This window comes from Lacerta agilis, chromosome 18 (genome assembly GCF_009819535.1).
Source record: "Lacerta agilis isolate rLacAgi1 chromosome 18, rLacAgi1.pri, whole genome shotgun sequence".
NCBI lineage: Eukaryota > Metazoa > Chordata > Lepidosauria > Squamata > Lacertidae > Lacerta > Lacerta agilis.
This window is the reverse complement of record NC_046329.1, coordinates 4657656-4682873: the sequence shown is the minus strand read 5'-3', so window position 1 is coordinate 4682873 and position 25218 is coordinate 4657656. Positions and strand designations below refer to the sequence as shown.

Here is a 25218-nt window from a genome sequence, read left to right as displayed (position 1 = left end):
GTGGCCCAGAGGGAAGCTCCGGAGACTGTTCCCTCCGGGGTCTAGAATCCCTGCAAGGGCTGCGTTGGATGATGTCAAGAGGGCTTGTGACGTCACAACAGTGTGTTTCAAGAAAGAGCAGCTGCTTGGAGAGGGAACCCAACAGCGGCACCATTTAAAGCCCTTGAATAATCAAGTTACTTGGTTAGGGGAGTTACGGGGTGTTAGGGGAAGGTTTAGTACCTCTGGCGAGGGACACGCCATGCTCCTTCTCAGCTCTCTCCTCTGGCTCCTTGTGGGAATACGTTTTAAGGTTCTCCTGCACCTGTCGACTTTAAGGTAACCTTCCGCGCATCGCACGGAAGGCAAAAGGATCCGGCAGAGGTTTGCTGCCTGGATCCCTCCGCGCTTAGGGCAAAGCGCGCCAATATCAGCTTCAGTAACGGTCAGGAGTTTCCCGCCCAGAAGCTCACCCAGATACAGCGTTGTGATTGGTTATTGATTATGTTATGACGTTGTTCGGTTTACTAATAAATAGCCCCTGCTCTCTGTAGCGGTGTGGAGAGTGTGCGAGACAAGCCAAGAGAGAACATCCGTGCGAGACAAGCCAAGAGAGAAACCGAAAGAGAAACCAAGCCGGACAGAGAAGTAGAGCGCAACTTCGCCATTGACTGCAGTCTCTTAGTCTCTTATTTTATTTCATTTCTAAAAGTTTATTTGGCCTTCTTAGTTTTGGCCGTATCTTTGCTCTGCCTATCTTTCCTATCCGGAACCTCCGGAACCTTCAGAAACCTTCAGAACTCCCAACAACAATCTCACGACCTTCAGATCATAACCAGCGGACCCTTTCACGGCCAGTTGGAGCAGGAACTCCGGGAATTACTGGTCGTCCCAGACGTTGGTTATCCCCACTGCTCCTAGAAGCTGCCGGAGTGGAACGGGGACCACAATCCTGGGAACGGCTTTGACTGGCCGTTGACTAAACCAGGTGAGGGGAGCCACTGGGTCTCAAACCCTCAGCGAGTTAGGGGCTTCCCCTGCATGCACAGACAGGCTTTGGCGGACGAGACCAAGAGTGGGCCCAACGGTCAAGAAGGCAGTTTCTGCCAGTGCTGCAGAGGGAAGCGAGGGCAGGCAAGGTGGGGTTTGTCCACCTGGGAAGGAGGGAGCCCATCTAGCAGAAGGAAAACTCTGATCTTAAACCTCCATTGCCTTGTGGGATCTCTTTAGAGTTTGGATTTGATATCCCGCTTTATCACTACCCGAAGGAGTCTCAAAGCAGCTCACATTCTCCTTTCCCTTCCTCCCCCACAACAAACACTCTGAGAGAGGTGAGTGGGGCTGAGAGACTTCAGAGAAGTGTGACTAGCCCAAGGTCACCCAGCAGCTGCATGTGGAGGACCGGGGAAGCGAACCCGGTTCCCCAGATTATGAGACGACAGCTCTTAACCACTACACCACACTGGCTCCCAGTTCTTCTTTAGGAGAAGAAAAGGCTCAGGAGTCAATCCAGAGTGGAGTCCCTAAGGCGGTTGGGATGGCGCCTTGTCCGTCTCGTTCCGGCAACTCCTGCAGCCAAGCTGATTTCAAACTGTCTTGCTCTGCTTTCCTTTGGACCACATCAGTGAGGCTGAGAGGCGGGCTCTTGTCATATATATATATATATATATATGTGTGTGTGTGTGTGTGTGTGTGTGTTTGAAAAGTTTTCATGCATATAAAACATAGCGATTTCAAACATTAAAATACAGAGTTCTTTCGAACTCTTAGACCTCCTTCTTTCCCTCCATGGTTTCCATCTTTAAGATTAAATTTACTGCATCCTTTACCCTTACCATAAAGGTAAAGCTTTATTATTCAGCTGGGTAAGGAGCTTCCGACCAACCCGCCTACCTACCTGTAACATAAAGGTCAAGGTAAAGGGACCCCTGACCAGTAGGTCCAGTCGCGGACGACTCTGGGGTTGCGGCGCTCATCTCGCGTTACTGGCCGAGGGAGCCGGCGTACAGCTTCCAGGTCATGTGGCCAGCATGACTAAGCCGCTTCTGGCGAACCAGAGCAGCGCACGGAAACACCATTTACCTTCCCGCTGGAGTGGTACCTATTTATCTACTTGCACTTTGACATGCTTTCAAACTGCTAGGTTGGTAGGAGCAGGGACCGAGCAACGGGAGCTCACCCGTGATAATTAAATATTTGACAAATGGTGGTTATGGCTTAGGTGATTATATTAACCCCTGTAGTGATGTGTGCATGCTTTTAACACTTAATTTTACTCTGGCCTTTGTTTTAAAAAGTAAATATGTTCTGATGCAAGCTTTTGCAGGCTAGAGAACCCAAGATGCAAGAAAAGTTTCACCAGATGCATGAAAAGTTAACAAACTGCCAGGAATGAAGGGGGAGATAAGAATGTTAATTGGCAATGAATGTAAAAAGCACAGTCCACGACAATTAAATTAGGGCTTGAACTTTTACAAAATCAGCACAGCGACTCCTCATAACAGCATCAATTATGCTGATAACAACAATCAGCATTGCTGAGTAAATTTAAGACTTTCAGTAACACCTTTGCCTCTCTTCAAGATCCCGAATGAATACAACTAGAATAGATTATGTTTGACTCTTTCAGCAATTTCACTCTTTGATATGATTATGGTAGTCAAGATAACATTGGAAGGATAATACTGGAAGACCAAAAGGTCCCTATGCAAATTAAATGATGGGATTTAGCTATTTTGAGCAGGTTAGCATGCTTAATTAGGGTGCAACGAGGCACTCTGAAGTCTACAGGTTTGACATAAAGCAGAACATTTTAAAACTTTGCTGGCATGCTAGACAAAACAAGTTATTTAGAAAATATTTTCCCATTGTGGTTGTATTAGGGTGCATTGAATTTTTCAGCTTTCAAATTCAAAAAATGAGGGGTGCCAAAATGTTGTAGCATGACTTGGGAACTTTGGTTAAATTAATATACAGTAATTTAGTTTTGCCTGGTAAGTAAAATGTGGGTAAAATTGCACAGAAATAATTAAAAATGATTGTCAAGTACAGTCATACCTTGTGTTGTGTATGCTCTCGGGTTACGCACCCCCGCGACCCGGAAGTCCTCCGTGGAGCATGCGCAATGCGCGGGTGCACAAATGTGTTCTGTGCACTACGCGCATGCGCAGAAGCGCAAAAACCAGCAAACGTCTGGGTTTTTTCTTTTGTTTGTGTTAAGTACGCCCAGGTTACGTGGATAAATAGGTACTGCTCTGGCGGGAAGGTAAACGGCGTTTCCGTGCGCTGCTCTGGTTCGCCAGAAGCGGCTTTGTCATGCTGGCCACATGACCCGGAAGCTGTACGCCGGCTCCCTCGGCCAGTAAAGCGAGATGAGCGCCGCAACCCCAGAGTTGGACATGACTGGACCTAATGGCCAGGGGTCCCTTTACCTTTACTCAGAAATCTACAGGCAGACTTACTGCTCACTGCTTTCTCTCCTGAGGAAATTGCAAGACTGCAGCTGGTCTCATGGCAGGGACACGTTGGCAAACCAAGAGCATTCCCTCCTGAAGGTACCTGCAAGGTTTACAGTTCAGTGTTATCCATGCCTGCTAAATATCAGGGATAGGAGGAACTGTCACTTTCAGTTCTCTGTTTACCACTACAGTTCTTCACCTTTCTGCAGCAATTCGTGATGTTCTTTTTCAAAATACATCTTCGTGAAATTTATTCAGCATTTCAGTGCAATGTTCTCCTAACCAACACGTTTTTGTAGCACTTTTAACTAATGGACACACGTTTGCCAGCGATTTCCCCTAATGTATTGCATTTCTGCACATTATTTTCAATAGAACCTTCATTTTTCTGTTCCTTTCCTCACCAATGCATGCATTTTTGTAAACATTGGTTGGATAACGGCATCACAAAATTAAGGCGAGTGTGCAGATTTTTGAAGGGCTGCTGTATTCGTCTATAATGTGCTTGCATGCCACACATCTTAAACATAGTCAAAACAAAATAAAATAAAAAAATTCCTTCCAGTAGCACCTTAGAGAACAACTAAGTTTGTTCTTGGTATGAGCTTTCGTGTGCATGCACACTTCGAAAGCTCATACCAAGAACAAACTTAGTTGTTCTCTAAGGCAGTGTTTTTCAACCACTGTTCCGCGGCACACTAGTGTGCCGCAAGATGTTGCCTGGTGTGCCATGGGGAAAATTGAAAAATTACTTTATATATACCGGTAGTCAATATAGGCACAGAGTTAATTTTTTTTTAACATTTTCTAATGGTGGTGTGCCTCGTGATTTTTTTCATGAAACAAGTGTGCCTTTGCCCAAAAAAGGTTGAAAAACACTGCTCTAAGGTGCTACTGGAAAGAATTTATTATTATTTTTTATTTTGTTTTGACTATGGCAGATCAACACGGCTACCTACCTGTATCTTAAACATAGTTCTTCCCCAAATAATCCCGGGAACGGAGCTACAATTCCCAGCACCCTTAATAATACGATTCCAAATATTATTTGGGGGAAGCCCCTTCTGCTTTAAATGCGTGGTGTCTGCAGAGTTCCATAAAACGCAAATCTGAGAGATTCGTTGTTGAATGCAAACTTAAATTAACTTTTGCACATCCCTACTCAAAAGTAACTGCCATTGAACTGAACACCGCTTACGCCCAGGTAAATGAGTGGAGAGGGTTTGTAACCTCAAGAGGCGAAAGCAAAACAGTTTCCAGAGCTGGGATGATCGAGTCAAGCTGAGCGTTTTAAGTAATCTATGTCTGAGCTATTATTCGTCGCGCATGCGCACTCAACCCTTCCAGCTGCAGGCCGGAATGGCAAGTGAGCCTGGGTGAAGCCACGCCCACTTCCTCCCAGTTCCCGCCACCGCCGACCAATCAGGAGGCTCCGAACGGCCCACAGCAACTTTCCCCGCCAAACTCTAAAGACTGGAGGCGTAAAAAACGAGTATTTTGCGCGGGCTGCTCCAGTTGCGGGTGACCTTCCGCTTCCAGCTTTTTTATAGACACACACATATATGTGTATATATATACACATGTATATATAATATAATATGTACAATATTGCCACGTGAGATCTATACCTGGATTAAGAGGAAGCATTTGGGATTGAGTAATACAGTTTTATTTTTTTTTTAAATTAATTTTTCAATCGGGGAAGAAAAAAAAGGCGCGCGTTCTCCATCTTCGGATTTGCAAAGAAGCAGAGCTGAGAGAAAGAGAAGTTTTATTTTTTATTTTTTAAAAAACAACCAAGTAAACCAGGTGAGTGTCCTTTTTAAGACAGAAATCCGTAAAGCAATTGTATTTCAGAAGTAGAGCGTGTGGTGGATCTCAAGGCGATCTGCCCCCCAGGTAAGTGCTGCCTAGCATTGCAGGAGAGGTTGGCGGTGTGAGTCGGCTGCCAGCGAGGTGGTGGTGGTGCTGGAATCCCCCCCCCCCCGTCACACTCAAAAGTAAGGGTGTGTATCGAATAGCGGGAAAATAAGTGCTCGTTGCAATTTTCTGTTACCTTAATATACTGTTAATATACTGTTAATATACTGTTCATTGTTTAAGCCGAGTCTACAATTCTGCCCTTCCCAGTCTACTCAGTTAACCCAGTTACAAGTGGGTAGCCGTGTTGGTCTGCCATAGTCAAAACAAAATAAAATAAAAAATTCTTTCCAGTAGCACCTTAGAGACCAACTAAGTTTGTTCTTGGTATGAGCTTTCGTGTGCATGCACACTTCTTCAGAAAGCTCATACCAAGAACAAACTTAGTTGATCTCTAAGGTGCTACTGGGAAGAATTTTTTATTTTATTTTGTTTTCAGTTAACCCAGATGGACTTAACTCCCAGATCGTTGTAGGGTAAGGGCTGCAACTTCAGCGGTGGGTGGCTGACCACACATTTTTTAAAAACGGCAAAACGCATTCATACCCGGGAGTAGGCGCAGTCATTGCAATGAATGGGGGGGGGGGGAGAAAGCATTTATAGACCTGTGCACGGACTTCCACGTCATCCCTGTGGCATGATGCAGAGCCAAAGCAGGCACGGCCAAACTTGGCCCTCCAGCTGTTTTTGGACTACAACTCCCATCATCCCTAGCTAACAGGACCAGTGGCCAGGGATGATGGGAATTGTAGCCCCCAAACAGCTGGAGGGCCAGCAAGTTTGGCCATGCCTTTGAGTGGGAAAGGAGGTCCCAATTAGGTTTACTGTACAGTACTGGGATTTGCTCCCAAGTAGCATAGCACCTGTAGTATTATCAATGTGGGGGTAATGGCCAACGTTAGCCACACTGAGAGTAGACCCATTGATTTCAATGGATTCATGGGTAGCGGAGCAGCTGCCCCCCCCTTAAATCAAGTAAATAAATAAAAATAACTCACTGACCAGTTGTGTCACAGATAACTCAGTTTTGCCCTCCCAAACATAAAGACTGCCCCCCCTCTCAAATAAATCCTGGCCACACCCATGAATGGATCCAATCTTGAGTGGCTAAAGTTGGATATCCCCCCTGTGTGCTTGGAAGAAATCATGCTAGAAACCCTGGAAATTGCTGTTTGCTTTTCTCTATCTTATATTTTAGCACAGGTTTCCTCAATCTCAGCCCTCCAGATGTTTTTTGGCCTGCAACTCCCATGATCCCAAGCTTAGCAGGACCAGTGGTCAGGGATGATGGGAATTGTAGTTTCAAAACATCTGGAGGGCCGAGGTTGGGGAAGCCTGGTTTAGCAGAAACAGACAGCTTCCAGGCGTGTGATTGTTGCCAGCCTTTTTTGCACAACAGTCAGTCTTGTTACCCCTTGAAAATTTTGTTAAGTTTTTGAGAAGTATGTTTCATTGAGTTCAATGGGACTTACTCCTAAGAAAATGGGTGCATACACCTATATTTTAATGCATTTTAATATCTGTTGGAGGCCGCCCAGAGTGGCTGGGGGCACCCAGCCAGATGGGCAGGGTACAAATAATAAATTATAATATTATTATTATTATTGGTTAGTAAGGGCCATTGAATTGAATTGGATTTTCTTCAGCTTAGGCATGCAAAGGATTGCATAATGAGAAGTCGATGAACTTGCCTAACTGATGTCCATTTGCTTCAATGGGTCCTTGGCTGGACGCGACTCTTCTTTTTTTTAATATATTATATCTTTGGCCAAATGGGGAAAGTCGCACTGAGAATCAATTCCATATGAAGAATATCTCCAGGAAATGAAAATAAATACAGCGCGGCTGAGAAAATAAGCTATAATGAATTTAAAAAGGAGGAATCAAAAGTCAAAATAAGCTTTGCATACATAAGGGGCTCCAGGTTCAGGTCCTAAGTTCAGCCCCCGGCATCTCTTAGCAGGGCTGGACAATCCTGGAGAGCTGCTGCCGGTTAGTGTAGACAGTACTGAGCTAGATAGGCCCAATGGCCTGTCATTTCCTGTGGTCCCTTTCGATGCTTGCCCCATTTAACTCACTGGGGGCTTTCTCTTGCATAGGCATGTGCACGATTGTGCTGCTGTTGAGAGAGAAGCTTTTGTGGACTGCATTAGGCAAAAGTTTCAGCGTGTGTGTGTTTTGGGCCAAAAAATGCGCCGTAGAGCTCCAGTTGCACAAATGTCTGTCAAGGCAGCACTGCCTCCTGTCCTCCTTGCTTCTGGTTTCTGTGCTAGGGAAACCCTTTGAGCAGGCATAGGCAAACTTGGCCCTCCAGATGTTTTGGGACTACAACTCCCATCATCCCTGACCAACTGGTCCTGTTAGCTAGGGATGATGGGAGTTGTAGTCCCAAGTCAATGCTCCTTTTTCCAGGCATTTCCATGTCCTTTTGTCTGGCTAGGATGTGCTCTTGAGCTCTGATCATGCTTTTTTTTTTTTCTTGTCAGGATGGGGGAGACATAGATAGGGGTGTGTTTGTGCAAACCACGTGCCTTTTTTGTGTTCTCTGCCGTACAAAACAAGGCTTACATCTGTGGTATCTGAAGAAGTGTGCATGCACACGAAAGCTCATACCAAGAACAAACTCAGTTGGTCAATCTTAAACATAGTTAAACACATCTTAAACATAGTCAAAACAAAATAAAAATAAAAAATTCCTTCCAGTAGCACCTTAGAGAACTACTAAGTTTGTTCTTGGTATGAGCTTTCGTGTGTATGCACACTTCGAAAGCTCATACCAAGAACAAACTTAGTTGGTCTCTAAGGTGCTACTGGAAGGAATTTTTTATTTTGTTTTGACTATGGCAGACCAACACGGCTACCCACCTGTAACTGGATCTGTGGCTCTGTGCTTTCTTTAGGCTTTCCCGGAGGGAATGTGCCCCTTGTGTTGTTGATACAAGGCTCCCTAGAGCATGGTTTGAACTAAATGGTGGGAGTCAGTCCTACTGTGACTAGAACCCATTGGAGTTAATTCAGCTTTGTTTTGTTTTGGTGGGTCTGTTCTGAGTAGGACATAATTGAATACAACCCATTGAATATCCCCAGGCTGAGGGTGTCTTGGAAAGGAATATGAGTATTCAAAGAATCGTAGCGCTGGAAGGAGCACTAAGGATCATTTAGTCCAACCCCATGCAATGGATAGGGGTGGGGGGAAACAGCAGGAAAAGGCTGTTTGCACTCTTGAGTTTCTCAGGACACAGCTGCAGTTGGTGAACATTTTAGAATTGTTTTGCTGCAGGGGCGAGGAGCCTGTGGTTCTCCAGGCGTCGCTAAGCTGCCAACTCCCATCCTCAACCCAAACTTCTGGGGACTGCAGTCCCCCCCACTCAGCCCACTTTGCAGGGCTGTTGTGAAGATAAAACGGGAGCTCCTTGGAGGGAATGAATGGCAAGAGAACCAAACCTTTTTCAGATCAGGTTGCCGTTGAAATGGTGTGACCAATGCCGCCTGTGTTGTTTGGTTGTTGTTTGGTTGTTGTTTTTTTGCAGGAAAGTGATACAGGGATTTCTAAAGCTTATTTTTTTTTTTTTTTTTTTTGGTCACGGAGCAATCGTGCCAGTCTCTATAGACAACTGCATGTTGGTGGGGCTTGCAGACAAACTGATGCTTTGCGGTTTTCCTACTGCAGGCTGTAACAGGAGGAAGTGCAATTAACCAGCTTCTCTAGAACATGAAGGTGGCAAGTTTGCAAATCTTCTTCAGCCTTCGCCACCATGCTGGCTGGGGGGCTCATGGGAGTTGTAATCCAACAATATCAGGAGGGCACCTGGTTGGCAGAAGCTGATCTGGTTGTTCCAAAAGTGGAGAGGGTGTTCTCCTCCACTACTCCAGCTTTTGACCTTTGCAGCAATATCTTGGGGGATCTTTTGTTTAGGTTACGTAAACCTAAATTAATGACGAGATTATTGGTTTATCTCTCCCTTGTAGCTTTTAAACCAGTGCTCTTCAACCTTGGGTCCCCAGATGATGTTGGACTACCAACTCCCATCATCCTCAACTATTGGCCAATCTGGCTGTGGATGATGGGAGTTGTAGTGCCAACAGCGTGGCATAGTGGTTAGACAAGTGTGAGAAACTCAGATATATACGCTAATTGCCAAATGGCACCTTAAACCTCGGTTATGATTGCTGCAATGCAATGTCTAGGTCAGGGGTCAGCAAACTTTTCCAGTCCACTGTCCCTCAGACCTTGTGGGCGACCGTACTATATTTTGAAAATAAAAATGGAACGAATTCCTATGCCCCACAAATAACCCAGGGATGCATTTTAAATAAAAAGCACACATTCTACTCAGGTAAAAATACCAGGCAGGCCCCACAAATAACCCAGAGATGCATTTTAAATAAAAGGACACATAATACTCATGTAAAAACACGCTGATTCCCGGACCATCCGCGGTCCGCATTTAGAAGGCGATTGGGCCGCATCTGGCCCCCTGGGCCTTAGTTTGGGGACCCCTGGTCTAGGTGCTATTCCCCTGGTAGGGTTATTACTATTATTATTATTATTAATTTCTGTAACAATTAATATTTTAAAGAAAAAAACCTCAACGTGATTGACAACACTTTAAAACCAGTGTTGGAAACTCATATGTATAAGCTAGTCACCAAAAGGCTCCTTAAATCAGGGTTACAGTCGCCAAAACGGAATATCTAGTTGCCATTTGGGGATCAGAAGGCTCAAAAGTTGCATTTTTCTATACGGCTTTTTGGTTCCTAAAGTCAGCCTAGGTAGTTTATTTTCCGTGGGGCCCACTCTTGTGTGCGTGGCTGCATCTTTATAATGTATTAAAGCGAAGTTAAATAGCATAAAGGCAAAGGAAATGCCATTTATTTCTGAAATGGGGTTTATGCAATGGTTTAGAGTGGCAATTGAAATGATTTCAATTTCCGTGGTGCTACTACAGAAAGTCCCTCCATAATCTCAATATCTTTTTTAAAATTAAGGTAACGTCGTTGTTGTTTGTTGTTGAAGTTGAATATTTATTTACCGCCTGCCCCTTTAAATGAACTCAGAAGCAAAAGGTTCCCTCTTCCCTGCTCCGTCTCTCCCTCTGCCTGCTCTTTTGCATAACATCGCGAGAGATCCTCTCAAATTCCCGTCCAACCCTCGCGCCGGGGGCGGTTTTTTTCAATTTTTGTGGCGCGCGCCTTCCAAGTCCGCGAGGGAGAAGGAAAAACGAGACACACACTTCGCTCAGTGGAAACGTGGCGCAGGCGAACTTGCTTTTGGTCGGGGTGGGTGGGGATGGGGGCGGTGCCTTATGCGGCGGCCAATGCGGCCCGCCGCTATCCGGGGACGCAGCCAATGGGTGGTGGAGGTGGAGAGAGAGAGAGAGGAAAAAAAGCCGGAGCAGGGGAAGGGAGGGGGGAGAAAAAAAAAATACTGGAGCGAAAGAAGCCCAAGTTTGGCTGAGAGGTCGCGCTCAGTTATACCGGCTCTGAGGAGAATTTGTCGCTGGGGTGCGTAATTTTGGGACTGGGGGGGGGATGCTTTTTTTAATGGCGTAGGGAATGGGGCCAGTTACTTGTGGGGAGGGGGGTCTTTGTGGGGTGTACGCTTTTTGTTTGGGGGGTGCGCGCAAAATGGGGGGGAACTTTTTGTGGGGGGCGCGCACAAAATAGTGAGACAAAGGGGGTAGCAGCAGGCGAGTGTGGTTTGTTTTGGTGGTAGGGGGGCTCCGGGGGTTTAAGGGGGAACAATATTGGGGACTGGGGTGGCAATGAGGTGTTGCGTATTCCTGGCAAACGACAGTGGTGGGTGGGTGGAGGGGGCAAATGTGGGAGAAGCGGCGGCGGGGGGGTTGGTGTTGGTGGTGTTGGGGGGCTCAGAAAGTGGATGGCCTACTTCTGAGGGGGCTCATGGGGCAGAATCTATAGGAGGGGTGTGGGGAAAGCAGTACTTTCCCACTGGGGCGTCTGTGCTGCACTAGGGGTGGGAAAAGGGGTAGGAGAATTAATAATAATAATAATATTTTTATTTATTTTATTTTGTTATATTTGTTAATGCACACACACACACACACAGAGAGAGAGAGAGAGAGAGAGAGAGTATAGGGCCATTCCATTGTCACGGGGGGGGGCACTTTGACCATGTTTTTTGGTATTCACACATGTGTAACAATGTAAATATACATAAAAATTAACAACCAAAATTTAAACTATGTTCTTAATAAGATACTGAACATTTTACTAATTTTTTATTATTTTTATGGATATTTTTGACAATTTTATTAAATGTTAGAAGTGTTGTCATGGGTGGAACAAAAAAAGGACATGGAGCTTGAGATAAGTTTGATTTATGGAAAAACTCTGTATAGCCGTTCACTGCTTTGGGAGCCTTGAGTTAAAAAGCAATCAATAAAAAGCGTTAAATTATTTAAAAAAAAACCCGTACTTTACCATAATAGCAGGCAGCGGGGTTGGGGTGGTGGTGGTTCTGGTTCTTGTTCTGGTTCTGGTTGCTTGGGAGGAATCTTTTTTCCCGGGGGTGGGTGGGTGCTGATAGTAATTGGGTTTGCATATGAGGGGATGTGCCTAGTATATATGTACGTGTGTGCAGACAACAGAGAGTGAGATGGTTGGACAGTGTTCTCGAAGCGACTGGCATGAGCTTGGCCAAACTGCGGGAGGCAGTGGAGGATAGGTGTGCCTGGCATGCTCTGATCCATGGGGTCACGAAGAGTCAGCCACAACTGAACAACAACAAGTGTGCATGGGGGGTTCATGGGAGGAGACTGGAAGGGTTGCTGGGGTCTGGGAAAGCAAAAGGGGGGGGGGTTCTGAGGAGCTGAGGGGGGCACAATATCAAGGGTGCAGGAAGGTGTAAAACAGCCAGGCAAATAACACACTGTGATGTTGTGCCAGATGGGTTCTTTTGGCCTGACCCAGTAGCTAGGTTCTTCATGGTCCGATTCGGTATAATGCAGCTCCTGGTTGTGGGCTTGAGAACGTGAGAGGAAACCTGCTGGATCAGGCATACTGTTCTCACAGTGGCCAACTGGGTGCCCCAATGGCATTACCTGAACACAGCGGTAATCATGTGGGTACCTTGTTGGCCTTGGTGAGAACTAGATGGCCCTTTGGCCAGTCTCATCTTTAGTTCTTATCAGTATGATATTTAGAGGGGGGCCAGTGTGGGTCTTCTTCTTCTTTAATTACAGTGAAAGTAGGAAAAGTTATGAGAGAGCAATTTGCCTGCTGAATTTCTGGTAGTAGAATTGTCCTGTGTAACTTTTTCCATTAAAAAAAATATTTTCTCTCTCCCTCCCACTTTATAACCTTGTATTGGTACAACATTTAAAGAGTTATCACAGTTTTTAAATAAAGTTGATGGGCAAATAAATTGGTTTGAGCATGTGTATATTATGAAATAATAACCATACGCCTGCAGTGTAGAGGGAAGAAAAATGTTAACAATTTGTGGAGTGACTGAAGGTAGCATTTCTTACTCCTGCTTTGCCCCATTTTCCCTCCTTTTGTTTGTAATCTTGTCCTTTGCTTGTTCCTTGACAAAGGTACAGCCACAATGTGGATTCAAGTGCGCAGCATGGATGGGAAAGAGACGCACCGAGTGGACTCCCTTTCCAAGCTCACCAAGGTGGAAGAGCTCCGGCAGAGGATACATGAAGTGTTCAGGGTGGCACCTGATAGGCAAAGGCTCTTCTACAGGGGCAAACAGGTACCCATCTCCCATTGTTCTTCCCTCTCCCAACTGCCATCTTGTGCATCCTCGCTGCCATCCAGGCCCCACCTACTCTATACATTTAAAGCAGTATCATCCCACTTTAAACAGCTGTGGTTCCCGCAAAGAATCTTGGAAACTTCAGCTAGTTAAGAATGCTGAGAGTTGTTAGGACATCCCTGTTCCCAATTCTCAGTCATTTAACAATGGACTCTGAGCACTGCAGCTCTGTGAAGGGAATAGGGAGTCTCTGAGCAGCTCTCAGTGCCTGTAACAAACTATATTTCCCAAGGGTTCTTCAGAAAATACCATGACTCTTTAAAGTGGGAGGATAATGCTTTAAATGTATAGTGCTGATTGGGCCCAAATCTGTATGTGTGGTGTAAAAGAAGGAAATGCATTTTTCAAGTCTCAGTTGAAAGAAACAAAGATTGGCTTTAAAAAGGAAGCTATGGGTTTGCTCCACCACTTTTAATACAAGGGCTTTTAAGCTTGAGTTTTTCACTAATAAAGTATTGTTGCAATGAATGGTAGGGTTCTGATGAAGCACATTGCTTTGTGAAGCAAGCATACCTACTGGTGGGGTTATGTGAGAAGCTGGCAGATATGCATCTTAACATAGCATGCATGCACTGTGCTGCTGGAGCTGTTGTGCCTGCAGGGTAGAATTAATGCAGGTTTTCATCATGCTGTTGGTAGCAGCTGCTTGGTCATTGATGTTAATGGGCAACCAAGGATTGAAATTCGTAGCTAGATTGTTAACTTTACGAATGTGCTTAGACTGAGAATGAGTCCTGGCTAGTAGCCTCTTTGGAGAGAATTGCATGAATTGATTGAGAACTTTTGAGCTAAGTTTATTGCTAACTTTGTTATAAAGGAAAACAACAGCCCTGACTTGCACTGCCATCTAGCGACTTTGTTTAAACAATACTTTATACTGACACATGCTCTTTCAGTGCTCTCTCCATCTTAGTCCTGAGGTATCTTAATGTACTTGTTCCCTCTAGTGTTCTGCTGAAATCAGTGTTTTGATGTTAGGTTGGCATTTTAGAAAGCTTGTTGCTTCAGTCCTTGTAAATGAGATTCAGAGTGATATGTAAAGTAATTGTCTTTTCTTAGGTAAATATGTTTGCATTTAACTGCTCTTCCATTCTGCTTGATGGTGTGCTCTGTGAACTTGAAAAGCTTGTGTTCCCCTCCAAATGTTAAAAAGATCTTCTCTTTTGGATTTTGATTGTTAGCTCAGTAATTTTATTAGGAGCTTTGGGTTCATTAGCAGTTTTAGGGCAGAGGGTCACCAGTATGTTGATGATACCCTCCCTGTTCTGCTCTTTATAATATTGTGCTAGTTCTGGACCAATGCCTGAAAGGCAGTGCTACGTCAGATGAGGGGTAATAAAGGTAAAGGGACCCCGACCATTAGGTCCAGTTGTGTCCGACTCTGGCATTGCGGCACTCATCTCGCGTTACTGGCTGAGGGAGCTGGTGTACAGCTTGTGGGTCATGTGGCCAGCATGACAAAGCCGCTTCTGGTGAACCAGAGCAGCGCACGGAAACCTGAGTTTAAATCTTGGCGATATTAAAGGAGAAACCTGAGGGCTCCCTTGGGGGGAAAAAAAATTGGAGGAGACCCCAATTTTATTAGCTACTAATCCCCCAAGTTACACCCCCAAACTACATCATTACTACACCATGGATCCATCAGACCTACATCACAAACTGGGAGGGTCAAAACAAAATAAAAAAATTCCTTCCAGTAGCACCTTAGAGACCAACTTAGTTTGTTCTTGGTATGAGCTTTCGTGTGCATGCACACTTCTTCAGATACACATCACAAACTGGGAGGATCAGAGGAGGTAACCTGAGTGTCCTGACTCCTGTGTCATCCCTTCTTGAACCCCTCCCAGGCACACATTTCTGCAAAACAAAAGAGTGTTCAAGACTTTCTGCTCTGGCCGGTAGGGCTAATGAGGTAGGGCTAATGACCGTCCTTTGTCTTAGCCCAGCCAAATCCATTTTCAAGTGGTGGGTCCTTTGTGAGGGAAATGTCCTATAGTCTGGCAGCTTTGGGTGGGTACATTCCCCTGGCAGGGCTGTGGGTGGTTTGGGGAAATTCCTGTAACAGCGAAACAGAAGCACTGTGGATGCATGGTTCCCATGTCTGGGAGATGCACTAGTTGCCTGTTCTGGATGGGGTTGCAAACACTCTGGAGAAGTACATACACATTTTGTGGATACTTGGGATGCAGATGTCACTTGAGGCTTAGTATACCTTAGTGGCTAGGAGTATCTTTTACCAGCTTCACATCTGACTGGGATAGGTTGGTAACAGTAGTTCAAGCACTGTAATGTTGTGGATAGATTATTGTAATGTGGGCTTATTCTTGAGGTTGGTGTACTGTGGAAACTTCAGCTGGTGCAGAATTCTGCAGCCTAGTTATGTTGGCTAATGACGACATAACACCTCTGTTGAGAGCTGCTTTTGTGCCAGTACAGTGGCAACCTATATTCAAGGTTTTACTTACTTCATATAAAACTAAATAACCTGGGGCCAGTGTACTTAAAAAGATCACCTTATTCCTTATACTGTATATCTTTCTGAACTTGGTGATCTGCCATTGAGGCATTTCTAGCAGTATCAAACTGTCCTCTGCATGAAATTATGCACTTAGTGTGACGGCACACTGCAGTTACGAAACTCTTTACCTAATGAAATCAAGCTGGCACTGTCTATGATGAGTTTTGGACACCAACTGAAGACTTGGTTATTTCAGCAAGCCACCCTAGGAGAACAATTACTCTTTCTTGTTACATGACCTATTCTGTACTTTAATGTATTTTGCTTTAATTTCATTTTTCGATGGTTTTAGTTGTAATTTGAGATATTGTGCACCATATCGGTATATTTTTGGTGCCTTTGCAGTATTGAAATGAAAAAATAATTCAGGGATGTGTTCAGAATGAGAAGGAAAATAGGGTCCTTGTCCAGGTGAGCGAGTGCTTTCTGGATGTTACTGTCTTTTGAAATTAGCCAGGCGTGTTCTGCAACTGGTGCGAGTCCATTGTGACCATGTGGAGATCTCTGGATGCCAGGTTGGTGACTGGGGAAAGCAAAATGTTTTTTAGAGAAAGATCTGAAATATTTTTTTTTGAAGCTTGTATTAGTTTTATTCTGGATTGTTTTATTTGATGTCTTAATTTGTTGTAAAGTGCTTTGAGTTTTGTTCTTTAAAATATAAAGTGGTATAGAAAAAGAATGAATAATAAAAATAAAAATCCAATTGGAGGGGAATCAGCGTCTCCACATTCTGTTGTGGTGACCACAGCCTAGGTTTAAGGTGCCATTTGGTGATTAGATTACCGGTATATCTCTTGAGTTTCTAACACTGCTTATGTACCATTGCAGCAGCTGAGGAACTAAGGTGTGTATGTGTTTGCCAGATCTTGAAGAACTGTCAAGGTCTGAGCTTGAGATTGTTCAAAACTGTTGCAAATGTGGGCTGTTGGAGTTTCGTCTGTTTGATTTGGTATTTTACATACCCTCTTTAATACATCATAACATTCCCATAGCACTTGAAGGGGTGAAAAATTTCCCTTAAACCAGTGATTTGTTCCAGGGATCCCTGGCTCCTCAGTGCACAGGTCACTAATTGTGGATAAGCTTCCCCAAAAGACAGCTAGGCACCACTACAGTGGTACCTCTGGTTACGAACGGGATCCGTTCCGGAGCCCCGTTCATAACCCGTGACGTGCTTAACCTGAAGCACCGTGTCTGCACATGTGCGTGACGCGATTCGGCGCCTCTGTGCATGCACGCAACGTCATTTGATGCGTCTGCGCATGCGTGAACCACCGAACCCGGAAGTAATTAGTTTGTTATTTCCGGGTTCGGTGCGTTCGTAACCCGTGTCATACGCATCCTGAAGCATGCGTAACATGAGGTATGTCTGTATTGCTTTTCTGAAATGCACAGCACAGGGGAGTATTTCATTCAAGGATGCATTCTTGGTTCATGTAGATAGTGATGGGGGAATGAACTATACACCTCGTAAGGGGGGTGGGGAATATGTAGTCTGCCAGCATTTGGAGGGCTGCAGCTCAAATAATCCCTGACCACTGGCTGTGCTGACTGGGACTGATGGGAGCTGGAAGTCCAACATCTGCAGGGCCACTAGTTCACCATCCCTGCCCTAGAATACATCCCAGGCTAGGAACATAGGAAGCTGACGCAGTATTGCAGCCAAAGATGAATCCAGGGGTATGGTTCCTTGGCAAGCACTTCAGTATAGAGAGGGTTTGCTGAAGGTGGTGAAGCTGAAAATTGTTTCCTATAGGCTTCCTGAAAGGCTAGTTAAGTGGATTGCTGCGTGTTGAAACTTGGGCTTTATCTTTGTTTGGAGGAAGTGGTCTGTCCTTATTTGATGCTAGTTAGGAGCTAGCCATGAACTTTACAAAAGATTTTGTAAGCACTGTGCATATCTTAAAACAATACGACAGACCTGCATGCAGGCTCACATAAACCCAGTATAAAAAGGGATGGGGACAGAAGAGAAAATGGAATGAGACTATGGTGTGGTTCAGATGTGACATATTTTTTGTCAGTGCTCCCTTATGTGCACTAATGCAAGAGTTCTAGGGTTTGTTAAACTTTAAATTCATGTTTACCGGTACTTGCTGTGGTTTGATCTATAGCAAGTGGAAGCTGAGCCTGCCCCATCTATCAGCCAAAGGAGGAGGAGCTCCCTGCATGAAAGGGCACTCTGTTCCAGCTGCCAGTTACATGAGATTTCATAGCTGAAGGGAGGCACAGTGGCCTCTTGGCGCCAGTCCGGTGACTTGAAGCCACTGGGAGGTTGTACGCTGTGTCTCCCAGGAAGAACATAATGGCAATAGAGGATCAAATTGGCCCTGTCATTGGCCAGTGAAGCAGTAGGTGTTCCAAGGATTCTTTTCCTCTTCCCTATTCCGTTTGTGCCACATTGATTACATTTTAAGCCTGTGGGCGGGGACATTGCTATAGTTGCAGAAGTGTGTGTGTGTGTGTGCTTGGGAAACTTAATTAAATATAGATTGATTATATTTCTATGCCACTTTTAATTCAAATTTATCTCAAAGTGGCTTGCAAACAATAAATAACAACATAATAAAACACAATAGAACATCACGAATGCAGCATAAATAATATAAAATAACTAACAAACATCAATAAAACAATTACAATCTGTAAAACACTTAACAAAATTGCAACAGAAATAAGCTAAAAATCACAAATATAGCAAAAGTCATTATATGATTAACAAATCAATAAGGCATTTATAATCTATAAAACAATATTAGCAACATTAATAAAATCACAACTAAAAAAAAAAGCTAAGCATTCATAGCTAAAACGTTTACTGTATCTCTTAGAATGTTGCTGGAGATAGTTAAGTTTCCTTGCAACTAAAACTTTGGTTGCAGGCTGCTAAGAGACCCAGGAGGAGGGGCAGTAAGAGAAACATGACAATGTCCTATCCCAGAAGTTTTCAACCTATTTTTAGTCCATGGCTCCCTGATATTCTTTGTGGCACCCCTGTGGGGCTCAGGAGCCCAGAGATGTCAGATATGTCACACCTTGCCTGCAGAGCTGGCAGCCACATACTTTTCCAAACACCCTACCTTGTGGAGTGTTCTGTCCGCCTCCCCTCTCACCTCTGCTTGGGAGCCCTCTGAGTATGCTTTTCAAGTTGAAAAACCTTTTCCTAAGGATGCCATGCCACTACTCCAGTCATTCCTGTTCAGTTTACTGCAGTACTGTTTATTGCGCTATGCATATTCACTAAACGATGACATTTTGATTGAATAAGAAAGAGAACAGAATGCTTTATTCTTGCTTTTACTTTGGTTTTCTATAGAGATCCTGCTGTTACATATGCCACATGCTGAGGAACTTGCATTGCAAGTACAAATGTGTCCTCATCAAAGAGCATTGATTGAATTTCTTTTGGTTGAGAGTATCTCTCTAGGAATTACTGTCTGATAAATGCATGTGGACATCTTTGTCCTAAGATACGTACTGTAAGATGCAGAATCAATGGAAAACTTTGCAGGCTAACTACTGTTCCCAGCTTCTAGTATGCCCAAATGAGTAATACAGACCTAAATTGTTGATGAAACCTGTAGATTGATTTGTTGGTTGGTTGTGTGGGGGCACACACTAGGTGTTCTGAATTGACAAAGAAATGGAAGAATGTAAAGACCTGCAGTGTTTACAATAACTTTCAGAGAAGTTACAGCATTAGTCTGTTTGGCAACTTTCTTAGGCCAGTTGCATGTAACAAAGCGTCTCTAACCCACAAGAGCTTATGCTATAATACATAAGACTAGGGTTGGGTAAGAAAGATTATAAGGAAGCCAGAAGATGGTTAGATACGAGAATCTTCAATAATAGTCAAACAGTAAATAAGATAGGGAAAGAATTAGTAGACATATGGGAAATTAATCAGAAGGGGCAAAATACTCAAGCAATAATATGGGATACAATGAAAGTGGTGATGAGGGGAATTGGTATTAGAGATTCCAGTAAATTCAGAGTATTTCAACAGTTTTACCAAGAGTTAAAGTGGTACCTTGGGTTACAGACGCTTCAGGTTACAAACTCCGCTAACCCAGAAATCGCGCAGCGGTGGCGTGGCGGCAGCGGGAGGCCCCATTAGCTAAAGTGGTATCTCAGGTTAAGAACAGTTTCGTCTTAAGAATGAACCTCCAGAACAAATTAAGTTCTTAACCCGAGGTACCACTGTATATTCAGCAGGTAACAATTCTGTGGGGAAGATGAAAGAATATATCGTGAGACACTGGAAGATAAGGCTGGAAAGTAGGGATGGAGAGGTTCAGAAAAATAAATAGAGGAAGTTATAGGGACACTAAAAGAGGGGAAAGCCCCAGGAGCAGATGGATTGGGATCAGAATATTATAAGGTATTTAAAAACATATTGGTTCCTAAATTAAAAGTATTATATTGCAATATTTCGATATACCATGATAACTGAAATAAAGATGGAGCTATGTTTTGCTTTCTTACAATGTTGAAAAGAAAAGAAGCAATGTGATATTTGTGAAGATAGTGATAACAGGACGATATGGTGTGAGTTGTATGGGTAGCTTGCTGAGTAGTATAATGGATTCCTTGGTAGTTGAAAAGAGGACAGTTGTACAGAAAAGCATTTTATGTGTAGGGTGAACCTATTCTTCAACTAGCTGATGGTGCTCAAAGCTTTTTGTTGTACTGGGGAATAGAGAGCAGCATCTTGTGCTTGGTACAACCAACTTTGCACAACATTTTGCTTTAACTTTGTTTAGTCTGTTCACAGAAATGATGCCATGAAAACAAAATGGGCATCGAACTAGGAATTAAAACTGAATGGAGCAAAACATTTTGAGCCACTTGAAATGGTTTTTGGGTTGGTTGTGTGTTAGTTGTTGGATGTCCATATGTGACTGGTGGTCTTCCTACTCTTTATTTTACAGATGGAAGATGGTCATTCCCTTTTCGATTACAGCGTTGGCCTGAATGATATAGTCCAGTTGCTGGTGAGGCAAAGCCCTGCCCTCTTGCCTTTGGCTAACAAAGAGAAGGATTCTGAACTTTCAGACACGGACTCTGGGTGTGGTTCAGGCCAAAGTGAATCTGATAAAAACTCCAATAATGGGGAGGGGGCTGTGGAAATGGACGGACCATCAAGCACAGCATGCCAAACTGATCTGGTGGACCCAGGCTTTGGATTCTACAAGGTGAGGTGGTTTTAGGCTTAATTTTAAGATCAAATGAGCAAAGCAGAAATGTCTATAAGTTCTAAAAAAAAACAAAAACCAAACATGTTAGAATTGATTTCATTTTGCAGTCATTGGTTAGTTTATACAAATGAGAAAATGTATTTTGACACTTTCCTAAATAAATAGGCAGCTGTATCTAAAAACAAGCAAACTATCAACAAATTGGACATATGTTGAAACTGAGCTGTTATCAACTGCAATGGGATAGAACCTATACAACATTTATTTCGCATACCTATAGTACAAATGCATTAAGTTGTATACCAGTCCAACTGTGAACACTTGCATTTGGAGTATTTCCTTTTTGAAAAATGTAATATAATCCTTTTATTCCAATTGCTCAGCTTTTTGTTAATTTGATAAAGGGGGAAGGAAAGGGCTTGATATGGTACTCCTTAGCTTTCTTTAAAAAAATGCATTTGCAGAAGAATATTTCTGCCCATATTAAAAGACTGGTCTGAAAACCTAAACAGCATCTGCATGGTTAATGTCATAGATTAAGGATGAAGCAGAATGGGGTACAAGTCTAGCCTGAAAGTATCTGGTGCATTTTACAATCCACAGGTGTTCCTTTGTGTACTTTGTTTCCTAGGCTATTGAGGCAGGGGTCAGGTAATAGTACAGCACAGAAGGAAACAGAAGTAGTGAGGCCCTTCCGTTGTGCCAGGGATGGAGAACCTCAGGCCTGGGAGCCAATTGTGGCTCTTCAGACCACTCTATATGGCCCTCGGGACTTTCTCCAGTGCTGTTCCATGCCATTCTAGAACAGGGTATCCCAAACTCAGGTCTCTAGCTGTTGTTGGCCTACAACTCCCATCATCCCTAGATAGCAGAACCAGTGGTTTGGAAAAGCCAGAGACCTGAGTTTGGGAAAGCCTGTTCTAAAACATTTCTGCCTGGTTGGAATGTGTCCTTGAACTATAAAAGTGCCCATCTGTTGATCTGCCCACTTGTTTCCTTCTGGTATGGGCCCCCAGAAGATTGGCCACCTATGATGTAACAGTCCAAATACCCATTTTCCTTCAGCTTTATTGCTTTTCAGAAATGGATGCTGTTTACCTTTTGAAATGGCTGTAATTTTCAAGATTGAGTTTATTTAAGAAACAACTAAATAGCTGGACTCTGGGCTTTTGTTTTTAGATCAATGAGCTAGTGGATGCTCGTGATACAAGCATGGGGGCCTGGTTTGAAGCTCTGGTTGTCAATGTGACCCAGAAAGAAAAAGCTACCAACAAGGCAAGTGAGAGTGATGAGGAATCTGATCTGCAAGAAGCCATTGCTGAAGAGGACATTGTATATCATGTGAAATATGAAGAGTGAGTGTTTTTGTTTTTCCCCCTAGTCCCTTTAAAACAACAGGCTATTTTTTTGGGCAAACACCTGATGGTGGAGTTGAGCCTAGCATTCATAGAATCATAGAATTGGAGTGTTGAAGGGCCCTGGGGGTCATCTAGTCCAACCCCCTGCAACGCAGGAATCTCAACTAAAGCATTGGGGATGTCTTTTGGAGACAGATGTAACCAGGAATTCACACTTTGTTTTCCATGCTGAACGCGCTACATTGCCCCAGCCACCTTCCTAAACCTGGAGCTGCAGAGGTGGGTGGTGATAGTCGTGGAGCTGCATGGTGATCCCCGCCTGCTCTCCATCTCTGGGAGTTGCTTGAAGCACCTGTGGTGCCATACTGTGCAGGACAGAACAGGCAAGCCCTCTGCCACTCCTTCCTGCTCCTTTTCCCCTTAGGAAGGTGGGGGGCTTTCCTTGGCTGCCATGTGAGGCTATCTTTTTCTTGGGCAGAACATGGGCCACTTTACTGCTGTCTGTAAGTGGCTGCTCCTCCTCCTTTTAGAAACGGTTTGCTCCTAGTTTTCCCTGCACTCTTTTCTATAATGTCTTCAAAAATGAGGCAGCCTCTGTGTTGCAGTAGATCACCAAAAGATGGCAAGCAGCAGTTCACAAGAAACTGGAGGTCCCGGTATACTACTCATGAAGATGGCAGCACCCGCTAGGTGCAGAAATGCAACTTGGGTCTGAGTGCTGCATATCTTTATAGTACAGTGTACACAGGAATTATCACTTTCCAGTTCAGGGTGAAGGAGAGAATAGAATCCTGATCTCCCCACCCACTGTGAGCCACCTTGACAGATAGGTGTAATTTGACAGATATCAGTTACATGACATCATGGTCATGTCATGTGACTCAGTTTCAAAGGAACAAATTGGTAAGGCACTCCTAAGTGTGCCCCTGAATCTTCCTTTGCAGCCTGCCTTGAAGACAAACTGTGGCTTCACAAGAAACACTTCTTTTTTGAGTTCAAGCCGTGACTACGGTGGAAAAAAAAATTCTTTTAGCTGCACTCTGAAGTTTCAGCCTGCAGTGTAAACTTTCCTGCACCTGACATTGTATATGACATCAGCCCACGGAAAGAGGAGTGTGGTTTACCAAAAACTGCCTGGCAGGCCAACTTCCAAGGCTTGGCAGGCCTAAAGAGGTCCATTGGCTATAGGGTTCCTCACCATTACTGGAAATTCTACAGATCTTTCTTCACATATTGTGTATCTTGTCTTAAAAAGCATTTATCTTCTTCCAAGTGAGATAATTTTTAATAAAATTTCCCCACACATCCAGTGTTTCCCCCTTATTTTCTTTTTCCCCGCTGTTGGAGAAATAGGCAAAAAGTCCTCAGGAGAAATCTTTTTTGTTCTTGTTAACTTGTCCTGGCCTCCCTTCCAGTGCAGACAGGGACTTCTTTTAGTTTTTACTTTCTGTACCATGCTTGAAAAAATTCGAACATTTTAAGTGATTGATGATAATTTTAAGACTTATCTTGCTATGGCATGGTGGGTTGCATTTACCATGTGGGATTTTTTTCTTACCGCCTCCTCCTGTCCCCCAATGAAGCTATCCAGAGAATGGTGTCATTCAGCTGAGCTCCAGAAACGTGCGTGCTCGTGCCAGGACAACTCTGAAGTGGGAGGAGCTAGAAATAGGAGATGTCGTCATGCTGAATTACAATCCTGATGATCCAAAGGAGAGGGGATTTTGGTACGATGCAGAGATCCTGCAAAAACGAGAAACCAGAACATACAAGGAGTTATATGCCAAGATAGTTCTTGGGTAAGTGATAGATCATGAGCAGGGAATCCCACCTGCCAACCTCCACAGAAAATTTTATTCTGCAACACCCCAAATCCTTATTTTGTGCTGTCTGATGACCTAAGCCCAGGGATGGGAGAGGCATTACTCTTAACATGCCATATGTGTGTACCAAAATCTCCTTCTTCTTCCTGACGTGCAGCCAATTCTTATATGCTTCCCTTCTAGGGATGATGGAGATACCTTGAATGATTGCCGAATTACTCTTGTGGATGAAATCTACAAGATTGAAGAACCTGGCTGTGCTGTTCCACTTACTGCTGAGAGCCCACTAAAAAGTAAGTCGTATCACTTCTCCCTCCTAAGCACTTAGAGGATAGCTGTCACTGGAAAAAAATGCCGTACTGGGTCAGGATAAAGCATTCTCTGAAGTCTTCCAGCAAACCAGCTGTCATCCGTCCCCAGTGGGTGGCATAAAGTTCCCATTTAGTTATCCTAGCAAATAGTCGCCCTCTGTGAGGTTTCTTGTGGCTTGCTCTCCTTGGCCTGATCAGTATGGTGTGTGTTGTGTTTCCTTTTTCACAGGGCAGAGTGGACCTGTGTGTAAGCACTGCAAAGACAACCCTAGCAAAACCTGCCGGATGTGCGCCTGTCATGTGTGTGGAGGGAAACAGGATCCAGAGAAGCAGCTAATGTGTGATGAGTGTGACATGGCCTTCCACATCTACTGTCTTAACCCACCTCTTAATAGGATACCTGATGATGAGGACTGGTAAGTAGCAATGAACACTTTTTGAAAATTATAATGGTTATTGAAGTTTCAACAGTACATAATAAAACGAAACAGGTGAACAAACATAAAATAAAATTAACTGAACAAATATAGTAAGCCAGTAAAATAGTGAGGAGACAAATATTGGCAGCTTTTTAAATTGATTCGTAAGCAGACAGAAAATAATTTAAAGTATAAAGATTTATAGAAGCAGTGGATGCTTACGGCAAGTCTTAAGGTCATATGACCCATGGCCCTTCTGGTTTGAAAGTAATCTTGGGTGGGTGGGATCAATACCCTGGAAACAACCCCCCCCCCACACACACAATATGGCTGATTAAAACCATTGTAGATGTTTTGGTGCCCATTTCTTCCTTCCTTCCATTTCTGCTTAATTTACTCTGGACAATCATTGAGCATGTACTGGAGATGCTGACATATTATCTAGCAG

General features: G+C 43.9%; 1 protein-coding gene across 2 annotated transcripts in view; it reads left to right on the top strand.

Moving 5' to 3' along the window:
- Positions 1-5220: 5220 nt before the first annotated feature.
- Positions 5221-25218, top strand: part of UHRF1 (ubiquitin like with PHD and ring finger domains 1) — a 34610-nt gene continuing 14612 nt past the window's right edge. The window contains exons 1-7 of one of the 2 annotated variants that reach the window (XM_033136530.1): positions 5221-5246; positions 12917-13080; positions 20593-20856; positions 22039-22214; positions 23801-24016; positions 24224-24333; positions 24581-24767. In XM_033136530.1, the coding sequence (XP_032992421.1) occupies positions 12928-13080; positions 20593-20856; positions 22039-22214; positions 23801-24016; positions 24224-24333; positions 24581-24767 (1106 nt within the window). In that variant the 5' untranslated portion in view covers positions 5221-5246; positions 12917-12927. Of the gene's footprint in view, positions 5247-10805; positions 10863-12916; positions 13081-20592; positions 20857-22038; positions 22215-23800; positions 24017-24223; positions 24334-24580; positions 24768-25218 lie in introns of those variants that run through there. The other variant, XM_033136531.1, reaches the window with a different exon arrangement.